Source organism: Euleptes europaea, chromosome 5, assembly GCF_029931775.1.
Source record: "Euleptes europaea isolate rEulEur1 chromosome 5, rEulEur1.hap1, whole genome shotgun sequence".
Lineage (NCBI taxonomy): Eukaryota > Metazoa > Chordata > Lepidosauria > Squamata > Sphaerodactylidae > Euleptes > Euleptes europaea.
The window spans coordinates 56,566,290-56,579,931 of record NC_079316.1 but is presented as its reverse complement, the minus strand read 5'-3'; the positions used below and the strand labels follow the sequence as shown (position 1 = coordinate 56,579,931).

At 40.4% G+C, this 13,642-nt stretch overlaps 1 protein-coding gene across 1 annotated transcript in view; it reads right to left on the bottom strand.

Annotated features, from left to right (window-relative positions):
- CFAP58 (cilia and flagella associated protein 58) overlaps nucleotides 1-13,642 on the bottom strand; it is a 130,786-nt gene that overhangs the window by 60,575 nt on the left and 56,569 nt on the right. The window contains exons 7-10 of the mRNA XM_056850450.1: nucleotides 10,239-10,398; nucleotides 8,471-8,553; nucleotides 6,827-7,018; nucleotides 2,330-2,491 (exon numbers count right to left, since the gene is read on the bottom strand). Of these exons, the coding sequence (XP_056706428.1) occupies nucleotides 2,330-2,491; nucleotides 6,827-7,018; nucleotides 8,471-8,553; nucleotides 10,239-10,398 (597 nt within the window). The remainder of the gene's footprint in view (nucleotides 1-2,329; nucleotides 2,492-6,826; nucleotides 7,019-8,470; nucleotides 8,554-10,238; nucleotides 10,399-13,642) is intronic.

Below are 13,642 nucleotides of genomic sequence, written 5' to 3'. Positions count from 1 at the left end.
ATGTCTTCTCATACTACTGAATTTTGAAGTTAATGCACATTGTAAATAAAATAATCTATTATATAGCAAGCCAGTGTACAGCAGATAGGATCCTCAACGCACCCCCCCCCCTCAGCCATTTCTACCACTTATTTGCATCTAAGGTCCTAAGATCTGCAGATATTTGCTAATTACTGCAATGGTATTTTAACACATGTGTCCCAAGAAAATATATCTCTATTATGGTACCAAGCTTAATTAGTGATATCATGCAATAATATATTGTCTTGCTGTTTTTGAAAAAAGTCACTCTTTACAGAGTAATATGATAATCACCCCATTCTGCAAAAGATAGGGCTTTCATTCTTTGTCAGAGATGTATATCCACGTTAGAGCTCCTGCAAAAGAATGTGTATTGTCATCTTTACAATACCACCGAACAGCCAATTTCCTTACCAGTTTAATTGATGGGATACCTCTACCACAGTGGGTCATTAGTGCTGTTTCACCTCTTTAAATTACATATTTTGCCTAAGTATACAACAAAAATAATTTGTTGTTTGGTGTCTGTTTACAGTTATTTCTATTTTTACCCCATGCATAACTGAATACATAGAGAAAATTTCACTGCTTTTCTTTCATCATGGGGTTGGGGGTGTCCTCAGAGCCTTCTCAGAAGTGGTCCTAATTAACTCTCCTTTAGCTCTGTAGGCTGTGAACATCTATCTACAAACACTTAAACACTTTCAATATGCTTATTTCAAGTAATGCAGAGCTCGGATAATTGGATATGTTCATTTGTGATGCTATTGAACAGGCTTTCTGGAAAAAACAGCTCATTTGTTTTGTAGTAGCATGGATTTGGATTTATACCCCATTGCCATATCTCTTATAGTCTAATAGCGAAGTTGGCCAAATCTTTCAATACTTAAATCCGGTGAATGGAACTGTGAATGGGCAAGACAGATCTTTCTACAAATCTGAAAAATGCCCAAGGTTTGCGGGAAAATGTAAAATCTTTTCAAAAATAAACTGAAAGGGTTTAAAGGACCCCAAAATGATAAAAGGAGTGCCTGTAGCTTTAAACAGCGGAATCCCTCAGGAGCTGTCACTAGGCAACCACAGCATTCCAGACTTCAGTTTCAGTGAGTAAAAGGAATGGGTAGGGAGCAGGGCCCTTTCCAGGCCTATTTTGGCCTTTGAGCGAGGACTCCCTGGGGCCAGGCTAAGGGTTGCCAGTTCCAGGTTGGAAAATTCCTAGAAATTTTGGGGTGAAGTCTCAAGAGGGCAGGGTTTGGGAAGGGAAGAATCCTCCAAAGAGTATAATGCCATAGATTCCACCCTCCAAAGCAGTTATTTTCTCCAGGGGGACAGATCTCTGTTGTCTGGAGTTCAGTTGTAATTACACACATCTCCAGGTCCCACATGGAGGTTGGCAACCATAGACCTGGAAGCAACCTCTGAGGGGCGAAGCAGGTGGGTGCCTGGGAGGGTGATGGGGGGCAGAAAGACAGAGTGATGGGGTTGGGTGGCATAAAGAGAAAGAATGATGGGGTGGGGGACAGAAAGAGAGAAATTGACAGGATGCCACACCCCCTATTCCTTAGCTGGGCAGCTGCTCTCCCCCGCCCCCTATTTGGCTCCAGCTCTCTGGCCTTGCTTGTCAGAAAACGTATGATATTCTGGAAGTTTCCATTAAATACCCTCCTAACATATAAAAAACAGTCATCAGTAGGAACTGGATGAAAGCCAAAGTGCTGAGGAAGGAAAGTTCCCCTTCTCTTCCCTGGAGTAGAAAAAACCCATGCAGTTTGCTTAAAGTCTGAGCCAGGAATAATGATAGGTACCCATATTGTGCCTATGTTTTTTTCCCTTAAAGAATACTGCAGGAGGGGCATTTCTAATCAAGGAGTGTATCTATCCACAGGCTGAAAAAGAACCCAGAAAAAATTAGAGTAGAAAAAGAGATCTTCTTTAACTCCTTAATGCTAGTGCATGTCCCAGGGAAATTGGCAAGGAACCTCCTGACCCCTGAGGTCCTCCAGCAACTATAGAACCATCTCCAAACTATCACTTGCCTAACCTGTCTCATGATGTCCTTTTACCTTTCAAGAATTCACACGAGAAAATTAATTTGCAGGTGCCCCTTTAGAAAAATCTATTAAGGTCTTTGTGGAAACAGACATTCAGGCCGCAGTGGTTCATGTTTCTGACATATTTCTTTCCACGTGAGGAACAAAAATATGGACAACATTGTGTTAGCATTCACTTTTGTCACCTTTCCATTCCAGATGTTAACTAAATGACTGGCTCAACCAAAAGAACTTGAAACAGAAATGAATTTTAGTACCTGTGCTTCAATCAGATTTTTACTGTAGAGGTTTCTGTCTGATCTCACAGCTTCATAGAGATTCTGCTGCTGTTTTAGTTTTGTTTCAGACTCTGCTATCTGCTTCTTGTAGTCAAAGATCTGCATTTCCCGTACTTTGATATCTTCCATATGATGCAGGACCTGTTATGGAATCATAAAATTAGCACACAACATTTCTCCTCTCATGATGCCATGATGCAATATATATATAAACATAGCTGAAGGTGCAAACATTTCATACAGAAAAAAAGATGGAACGCATTCTATCACAAACACAAAAGCAGAATAAATATACAAACTCAGCTCAGAGAATTCAAGAAATGGCTGCTTTTATAACTGTCAAACTTATGAAGAGATATCAATAAGTATATGTGCACTTTGCAATGAATAAAATACATTTACGTTTGGTTTTGCTATATACCACATTGATAGGATAAAATTATTTGCCGGATCAAATCTTTATTCAAAAATTTCAAATTTCAACACCTTTATTGGCATATAATCTTTATTCGTTATCATGATTTTTGTTACTATTTTTTAAAGAGAAAACAAGCATTTTCTGTTGCCATCAAGCCTCAATTCAGAATATTTTTCTCTACCATCTTGGCCCTAAGAAGACCACATAAAAAAATTTCTCAACGTTCACAAGACAAAGGCCAAGAGAAAAAGGTAGGATTGTGCACAATCCTACATAATTTCATCACACTACCTAATGATAATAGCAACTTCAGAGATAAAACCTTCCCCTTCACCTAGCCTCAGATGTTTAATTGTCAATTATTAATTAAGGTACATTTAGCACAAAGGATCTGGTTTCCATAGAATTCAAGCCTTAGCAAGAAAGCCCACACTAGCGTTTCCCACTCAGAAATAGTAATTTCATTGAGTGGAAGTTTAGCGGAAGTCACTCTGATCTAATCTGAAGTGCTGGAATCTCTCACCTAAGCTATCTGCCATTTGTGTAGGTCACTGCCAAGACTGGAGCATTCTAAAGCAGGCATAGGAACTAAGCCAGCATTCTTTTAGCACAGGTCAGGCTATCCTAGTATGAATGTCGACTCAGACTGCGGAGCTGGCCACAGTCATCAAGATTAACATGCGTGTCTCCCCAACTACACAAAATAACACTTCGTCTCATGGAGAAAATTCAGAGTCAAAATGCCTAGAGGCAGATAATATTGGTGAACAAAAAACCTGGAATGCCTCCGACTGTTCACTGTAAATAAATTGTATATGGTAGGGATATTTGTATATCTTTCTAAATCCCCAACAGTGCAATCCTAATTGGCATGAGGCGGGGCCTTAGAACATCCTCATGCCCATATCTCCCACTAGCCAAGTTCTGGTTACCACAGGGATGGCTTGTTGCTATTGTGCACTCCCAGGGAATTAGTGATTTAGCAACTGACTGCCTTCCTTCCTCTGTTGCCTGTTTTAAATAGTGGGTTCAAGTGGTGGAGGTCTATGTGGTACAGAGAACAACTGCCAACATTCATAGAATAACAAATGTATTAAAAGTAAAATGTTCACATTCATACACTCCTTCTGGCAACACACCACTTTTCAAGCTTGCCTGACCCTAAGATAGGTTTTTCTTCCTTTTGTAGTACTACTGCCACCAACTGGCCTTGTTTGGAATTATCTGCCGAGAAGACTAGTTGCTCCCAGCTTCCCTTTCTGTGTTGTCATTCTAAGGTCCCACCTAATGCCCACAGCTCCTGCTACCCAAGGTCTGCTTATCACAGGGATGGCTTGTCACACTTGTGCACTCCTGCAGAATTAGTGATTTAGCAACTGTCTGCGTTCCTTTACCTGGCGCCTGTTTTAAATAATGAGTTTGAATGGTGGAGGTCTATGTGGTATGGGAAACAATTACCAACATTCAAAACAGTATCAAATTTATTAAAAGTAAAATGTCCACATACATGCTCTCAGCACAACAATAGACTGTAATATATAAAGAATATAAAAGAAGGGATATATACACAATTCCTCTGCCCCTCACTCTGCATGCCCTAGCTGAGCTTGCTCTAAGGTGGGCACTTTAAGTTCAGAAGTTAGAACATTTAAAAGCTTCCAATTACTTTGATGTCTTGTACAGGCAGGAAGCCCTTCGTCTACTCCACATGGCAACGGCAGCCTTCACCTGAAGCTCAGGTGTGAAAGCTCCTTCCCCCAATGGAATTAGCCAAAATGGACCTGCAAAAACGGATCCCTCTCCCTCCACACCAAGAGATTTTAGTAACTCTGTTTTCCCAATCCTTGTTGGTCAGAGAATCTTTTTCTGAAATCTCCACGAAGATATAATCTAGCCCCTCTCCACCATCCCAATCTCTGTGTCCCTAGGAAGGTGATCAGGAGGGAGAAAAGCTTTTAAAAACTGAATATGATCTTACTGCATATTTACATTCTTTGTGTAGCAAAAAAAAAAAGTTACAACTTTAAAGTTACAACTTTTGCTTAGGAAATATTTATCATTGCACCTAGCTCTCTGTAAAGCTGGATACCAGAAATGACAGTTGCTGGAGCCATATCCCTAGAATCAAGGCATGTAGCGTGTTTCTAAGAAATATTTATCTTTCACAAATATTTAAACATACACTATGCACAGTTCAGTTTCATTTATCGAAGTTGTCTGGGGGGGACTGAACAAAACTTTTGAGTAATGAGGAATTCAAATAAGTTGGAGTAATTTTTCAGTAGTGTTTCTGACAGCACTACTTGAGACAAACATAATAAAATCTGATGACCTGGTATTTCAAATATAAGAGGTACAGAAAATGGTTTTGCTTGTGGCCTTCACTCTGGATAGTGATAGAATAGGTGACAATGGCTAGAATTTGTCCACTCTGGCTCTCCTTCTTTCTTTGAGAACTAATATTTGGATTTCAGAACTAGTATTTGGATTCATGAATTAATGTCCCTGGACCTTCCAAGTAAGAGAGGGTGTTAATGTTTAAGAACAGCTGCTCAGTAATGGCAGAGCTTGCAGTCAGCACAGTTGTCCCTTCGGAAAGAATTCAAGCAGAGCTGATATATAGTAGGGCCTCTCTGTGTGTTAGCTTTGGGGCAAAGGCTTAATTAATTGATTACTCTACTAGGTACCTCTGACCAAGTTGGGAGATAAAGCACATCTAAATATAGAAAGTTTTCTTACAGCAGCGATGAGGGTGCTCCAGAGCATTTGTCGCTGACACCAGAGATGCTTAAAAACTGCTTACGGGTTAAAATGAAAGCAGAGACCCAGTTTTTAATCTAGAGCCTACCTTTTTTTTCCTTGTGAAAAACCAGTTGCCAATAGTAATAAAAGTGAGATCAAAATCAATAATGTGTATTTCCAAGCTGAAGCCTAGCTCAGCAACCGTTTAGAACGGATCAAGATTAGAAAGTAGGTCACTGAATGTGTCCCCATGAAGCTCAGGAGTTGATGAACAAATGGGCAATAATAAACTAACTACTTGGCTATGTTTTCTAAGGCGGCACTTGTATGTCTGAGGCTGACTTCGCCTTTCTTAGAATTTTTTTAGCTATTTTGCAGGACCAACACTTTCCTGGACTTCTTCAGCTCTTAAACTGGATATCATAAATTTATGAAGAATATTTTATGAGGAATTGAAACTTACTGCCTACTGACATTTAGGACAACATTCCACTTAAAAAGCTGGGGTCTTCTTTTTTCTTTTTCTGAAACACTGGTGATAGTCACAGCTAATGGTAGGATATTGAGCAAAGTGGACAAACTTTGAGAGGGGGTGTATCCACAGAGGCCAGGAGCTGCGCAGCCATGCTGCTTCCTCAGAGACTTACCAGCCACCATGGAAAGAAAAGGCCTTTTTTAAAAGGATAAAAATGAAAAAAGGGGGAAATGACCCACAGCAAACAGTGAGGCTGCACCACCACAAAAAGGTGGAATTTTAGTCTTTAACAAAAATAAAATGATACAGCAATTAAATAAACAAGGAACAAAATTAAGTAAATTTTGCTTCCCAAGCAGAGAATGACAGTTACATAAATAGAAGGCTAACTTTTCCTTAATTTGCTTCATTTATTTCCCTCACATTTATTACCCTGGTTTTTGTTGCTGATGAAATCTTTTTAACTTTTTGCTGTCAAGTCACATCTGACTTATGGTGACCCCTGGTGGGATTTTCAAGGCAAGAGATGTTCAGAGGTGGTTTGCCATTGCCTGCCTCCACATCATGACCCTGGTATTCCATGGAGATCTCCCAATCAAATATTGCCAGGGTTGGCTCTGCTTAGCTTCTGAGATGTGACAAGACAGTTGAAATCTAGTTTTGCGACAATGCCATACAGTCCACCTTCCAAAGCAGCCTTTTTCTCAGGGGAACTGATCTCTGTAGTCTGGAGATCAGTAGTAATTCTGGGAGATCTCCAGGCCCCACCTGTCAAACACTGAATGGGGTTGTCAGTTCTGAAAAGCAAATTTAACTGTGCCCACAAACACTTGTGTCTTACCTTTTGTGTGAGCTCGCTGGCTTCATTGATATAGCGGTCTCTCTCCTTCTCCAGCTGAAAGATAATCTTTCTCTGTTTCTGAGCCTCCTCCTTAAAATTCTGAATCTCCTCTTCCAGATTCTTCTTTGATTGCTCATGGAGCTTAACAAGGTTCATCTGCTTTTGAGTGACACTGGCAGCTCTGAGCAAGTTCTGCAAGCACAAGGTTAAGGTGGTCACAATACGCATTTTGTGAGTCTCCCGGTGTTTATTTTTATTGAAAAGGGGCTGTGTGAGCCTGGTTGGAAATGGAAGAACTTCCAGGGGAGGGATGAGAGATTGCTTAACCCTATTCCACTCTAAAGGTTTTTCCACTTCAAAGTTCTCTGCAAGCGGAAAAATGGCTGGGAACAATATGAGTGGGAAATGGCCAGAGGGAAAGGCAACAGTTCCAGTCAATGTATGCCCATTCGTAACTGTGGCCTTATTTCAAATATAAGAGGTACAGAAAATGGTTTTGCTTGTGGCCTTCACTCTGGATAGTGATAGAATAGGTGACAATGGCTAGAATTTGTCCACTCTGGCTCTCCTTCTTTCTTTGAGAACTAATATTTCATTTTATAACATTTCAAGAGACTATTATATACAATTTCTGTGCAATATCTACTTTGATCAACATTTCCTAAGTGTTTGGTGTTGGTACACTGCACCTAGAGTCACACTTAGAAAACATTCACTCCCAAGATACAAGTCACTTCATTTTAAGTTATGTGCATTTACTACAGACAAGGGTTTCCAATGAATCGTAACAAGTAGTTTTTTGCTATTCGGGAATGACTAGGTCTGTAATCCTATACTCAGCTGGGCTCCTTAAATTCTATTGGAGTTGATAGCATATACACAGTTCACCTATGTGCAGCTGCTCCAATCAGCCTAGACGCCCTCAGACAGTTTAACCCCAGCACAACAAGCAGCTCCTACCTGTACCCACCCAACAAGGACCGACAGAATGGGTGGTACAAGGGGGGAGGCCTAGAGGGAGTCCAGGGGCAGGGCAGGAACAAACAGAAAATGAAAAGGGGAACAAACAAGGGAAGATGGGCAGCTGAGGGCTGCCAGACCAGAGAGCCACAACAGCCCTCGGAGGGTTGGGGGAAGGACCCCGGGGAGAATTGCAGGGCTGTCTAGGATGGCTGAGGTGACTATATTTAAAAGAGAGACTCAATGAACATCCTGATGAGGAAGTCGTTGGCCAGTTCATACCAGAGGTGAGGAGCTGAGCACAACAGGGAGGAGGAACCAGGTGGTCACGAGATTTCCTTGAGCTTATAACAAGCCCTCTAATTGCTTTACTAAATATAAAGGAGGCCTTATAACATCCAGGATAATTCATTCTGGAGAAAAAAAAATACTATTTCCCTACTGAACAATGCCAGTGAGACAAGACGGGGGCTTTCATTACCAAATCATATACTGTTCACCAATGTAGTGGAAACTGGTGCAGCAAAATTAGGAATAAAAAATGAAACTGTGTGTGGCTTTTGCTTGTCTCCCTACTTGAATCATGTTCCTGCTGAAATGAAAATCAAAGTCTTCTTTCCCAGTGCTTACTTATGTACAAAGAAAGGAGAGATCTGTTTTCCAGATTTAAAAGTACAAGCTCACCTTGTTCAAGATATCCCTTTCTCTCACAAGTTCATCTATAGCCTTTTTGTCAATTTCTGCTTGCTTTCTTGCTGCTTCCAACTCTAAAACACAAGATAAATTCAGATTGCGTGATTTGGACCAATCAAGACACTATGGATTTGAACTCATGTAATTGAATAAGTCAAGATGGCCCTTTTTTAGAAACTTAATATTTGAAATGTAGCAGCTACATGATGGAGAAGCTGTAGGGCAAGTTTATTTATTTTATTGAAAGCATTTCTATGCAGCCTCCTTGACCCAATGCAGGGTCTCTAAGGAGGCGAACACTAAAACATGTCAAACATTAAGACATTTCAAACATTAAAAACAGCATTTAATTGTTTTACCCAAAAAAATGTAATAATTAAACAAAACACATAAACATATGTAAACACACAATTAAGGAGGTGGGCTAAAAAGAGTTGAGAGAATGCCAAAGAAAACAAAAAAGTCTTCACCTACTGGTAGAAGACAATAATAGAGGGAGACAGACTAATCTCCCTGGGAGGAAGTTCCAAAGATTCAGCACCACGATCAAGAAGGTCCTTTCTCATGATGCTCCCATCTAGCCTCAGGGGCACCCAAGGTTGTGTTGAAACTCTGTGATTATTTTTAAACCCATAATTGGGACTGGAAGAAGAAAGTTATGTGTTTATATTGCAAAACACCCATCAGGAATCTCAAGCAACATACTTGATATTTACAACTCAGGCATTTAAACTTCAGCTCAGCCACTATAAGATAATTTAGTACTCCTATTGCTCTTGTTTCACCTTAGAGGTCAAAACGGAAGCCTTTCAGTAGAGTCCTGCATGCAGGAGAAACTGGCCACAGCCACATGTTTATGGCTGCTCTTGTAAAGTCACTGTTATTATTTCTCAGTTCAAATTACAGCAACTGCCAAGTCAGGATCCTTGCTTGTCTACATGCAACTATTTTCTGAGGGAATCCTATAACCTCTAGAGTATTCTGCAAAAGGTTTCACATTCTCAGAATCTAGACGGTCCTGTCAAGAATGCATTTTCCAGGCATGTAAAGTACATCTTTTCCACTAAGTTTAAAGGGAGACACAGGCATGTAAACAAGTGGAAAATATATGCCTTGGGGATGCACTTGGACAATCCTTCAAATTCAAAGTCAAAATCAGCACCTCAAATTGAGGCCGGAAAGAAACTGAAAACCAACGAGGCTAGAGGAGCACTGGCTATATTTGCAGTGAAATCCCATTAGAACTCTGCTTTGAACTGGCTAAAATTTCTAAACTGTCTTCAAGGGCAGCTCCAAGTACAGCATGCTACAGTAGTCTACTCTGGATGTTACTCAGGCATGTCTGACAGTGGCCAGGTCTGCTTCCTTCAGGAATAGTCACAGCTTCCCTGGATTTAGGTGGAAAGGAGAAATAGAGCCAACTGTGCCATCAACATATTGATGATATTTTGCCTCAGATCTACAGATGATTTGTCCCAGTGGCTTCATGTAACCTTTAAAAGCATAGGTAACAAAATGAATCTTTGAGGAAGACTATGTCAAAGATCCCTGAACAGAACATAGGTCCCCCAGAAATGCCTTCTGAAACCAGCTCTACAAGAAAAAATTAAACTAACACAGGTCCATACCAACTAAGCCTATTCCTGTCAGGAGTTCCAGATCATGGTCAATGGTATTGATTGTCACAGTGATGTTCAAGAGAGAAAAAGCTGTGTTCATTCATTAAAACATTCACACTCTTGTTCTGAGTGACTCCTACCTTTCTCCAGCCCACTGATCTGATTTTTAAGAGTGTCCCTTTCACATTCTGCCTGTGTTTTATGCTCCTCCACAACACGTAGTTTTCGCTGCATAAGCTCTCTTGTTTTGGTAAGCTTTGAAATTTCTTGACGCATCTGAGACACCTCATCTTCTCTTGCCTATTTATGACAAGCAATGGAGATGCAACACTTGTTATAGAATTTATCAGCACCTAGACTCTCTGCTACTTATATGTCTTGTGTTAAGACACATGAAACAATGACAGTAATAGCCATTGTCACTTCCAATGCAAGACAAGTTACAAGAAGTACAGCACAATCATAGGAACATTTTCCTGGGAGTAACCCCCAACAAATAGATCTGTGTAAGATTCTGAGTAGACCTGCTTAAAGTTGCTCTTGTTCTTCATCCTTTACCGTCCCCAGTTTATCTCCTTTCTATCTCTGAGCTCACGGGCTTCTTAGTATCAAGGAAATATTTGGTGATACAGCTAGCTGACTACATTCCTGCGGAAGGAAGAATAGCTCCTCCCCACCATCTGGATAGCTTCCACTGAAAAGGGTCTGCCCATGAGGAAAGGCTACTGAGTTTTCCTCATATAAATGAAAGGTTGCACCTCTCTTCTGTGCTGTCACTCATTCTGTTTTCAGTATGCAAGTGAAGGGGGACCAAAAAAAGCAAGGTGGAAATGTTAAATCACACCTATCTTTTCAGCACGTGTGCATGCATATATCCTTCTGTGCAAATGTACCTCATGCGTGACAGTATGCAAGTACTCTTGAGTTTTAGCAGCAGCAGAAAACAAGGAAGGAGAAGGTACAACACACATTCCTTAAAAATAACAAATGTAAAAGGGAATGGTGTTCCTGATGTAAGGTCAATTCATTCTTACACACAAAACTACTACTGGAATGTTAGAGAAAACACTTCAAGATCCTTCTGCTGTGGCATAGTTCTCATCTGTGTTATTAAATGTTAAAAAAAAAAAGCGCTTAGTTTGTGTTCCAAGAAATTTACACACTTCTTTTGCCTCAGATGGAAAATTCATTAAGGAGGAAATTTCTGGAGAATAATGCCAACTTTTCAAGCGCCAAAGCCAGTACTGGTTTACATGAAGATGCTGAAATGTATTCCAATGTTATCACATTAGATACTTTATAAATTATCAAATATGACTTATTTGTACACTCAGATGCTGTGTAAACTATGTTTATGCAATGTGAAACCTGTGCTTTCATTGCAACTTTCCCCATCCAATCTGTGACATGCAACAGAATATTAAACAAGTTGTAATTATTCTTCAGTTGCAGCATCTAAGAAGAGGCACTGGATGTCACAGGTAAAAATAATAATTTCTGCAAAAAAAATTAACTAACATTGAAGATGATGCAGTTTCCTCTTCTTCTGTGAGAGTCGTGGGAAGATGGCTAGACAAGCTGTCAAGGTTAGGCACAAGAGCAGGCAGCAAAGGAGAGTGAGCAGAGAAGCAGAGGGGGAAGAGGAGACTTCCCCCCACACACACACACACACACAATTCATGGTGCCAATGGCTGGAACAAAGATATGATAATAAAGAAGAGCAACTGTGTTGGTCTGTTGCAACAAAAATTACCAAGGGTCCTGTGGTACCTTGAGGACTAAGGCATGAGTTATCATAGGCTAAAAATAGGCTCTTGCCTATGAAAGCTTATGCTACAATCCAGCTTTGTCAGTTTTTAAAGTGGTACAATAACTGTTTCTTTTTCCACACTATATTCAGTTTACCCAAAGGAAAAGCACTGGTTTTATAACATGTTGTAATAACATCTTTTCTATCTGTTTATTTTTTGATCTGTTTTTGTAATCTTGACAACTTGTAGCTCTCTAAATTAAATCCTTATGTTACACCAGATCCGGATAAATCTTTTTGCATATACCTAGTGTTTTCACTTTTATAACCAGCAGTGCCCCTCAAAAGAGAATTCTTTATCAGAAAGTGACTTCCTTGATTTAGGAGACTAGGTTGTACTTTGTATAAGTGTAAAAAGCTGTCAATTCACAGCTGACTTATGGCAATCCCATAGGGTTTTCAAAGCAAGAGACGTTCAGAGGTGGTTTGCCACTGCCTGCCTCCATTTGGGCTGCGAGAGTCCTGAGAGAACTGTGACTGGCCCAAGGTCACCCAGCAGGATTCATGTGGAAGAGTGGGAAATCAAACCCGATTCGACAGATTAAAATCTGCTGCTCTTAACCACTACACTACGCTTGCTCTCTAGGTTGTACTTTACTAAAACTCAATAAGCTATTGGTTTGCTGTCCTGTTCTTTAACATAAGCCAAGATATGCTCTTAGCTGGAGGAGATTAGATGTAACAGATGAACACTGGCTATTTCTTAGGTTTTGTTTATTCATTCATTCATTCGTTTGTTTACTTATTTATAGTCTACCTTTGTCACAGGGACTCAAGGTGGATTACACATTGTGTTTGGCCTTTGTCTGCACTCAGACGGAGGTCATCAACTAAAACTAGCAGAGCCGTCTCTGCCCCAAAGCCTGGCCTGAAGCCAGAATGAAAAGGGTCTAGAGAGGATGAGTTATCCAAGAAGACTCGGAGTTGGTCTGCTATTGCTGTCTCAATAAATTTGCCTAGAAAGGGTAGATTTGAGACCAGGCGATAATTTGCCACATCATTTTTCCGTAGGGATGGTTTTTAAAGTAGCAGACAGATAACCACCTCTTTGAGTAGCCAAGGTACCCTGAGTTAGAAAGTTCCTTTCCTCTCAATGAAAGACTAACCTACTTTTGAAAGGCAGTCATTTCTAGGATGACACAAACACAGTACCAAAATGACAAAGGATGGGAGACTCAAATGAGATAAGGCACAAACAGCAATGGGAAGAGAACCTTTCTGTAGAGCAGAAAGCAGATTAACATGTTCCATATGTATAATGCTTCAATACCTTTTGTGAGCTCTCCTAATTAAGTTGCATTGGTTGATCCTTTCCAATTAACATCTCTAACTTTGATTTAGCCAGACATTTCATCCTTAACTTTGAGTTATTCCAAAACAGTAATATAAAATGAGATTATAGAAGAATAGTCGGTTTTTATAACCCACTTTTCTCTACTATAAGGAGTCTCAAAGCGCCTTCCCTTCCCTCCTCACAACAGGCACCTTGTGAGAGCTGAGAGAGTTCTGAGAGAACCGTGACTGGTACAAGGTCACCCAGCAGGCTTCATGTGGAGGAGTGGGGAAACAAATCTGGTTCTCCAGATTAGAGTCCACCGCTCTTAACCACTAAACCACGCTGGCTCTCCAGTAAGATCTTACACCAGTAAGATAGAACAGACACATCACATCACAGCATTCGTCTAAATACACACAGTGCAATCCACAGTGCACTCCACAGTGCAGTGGAAAGG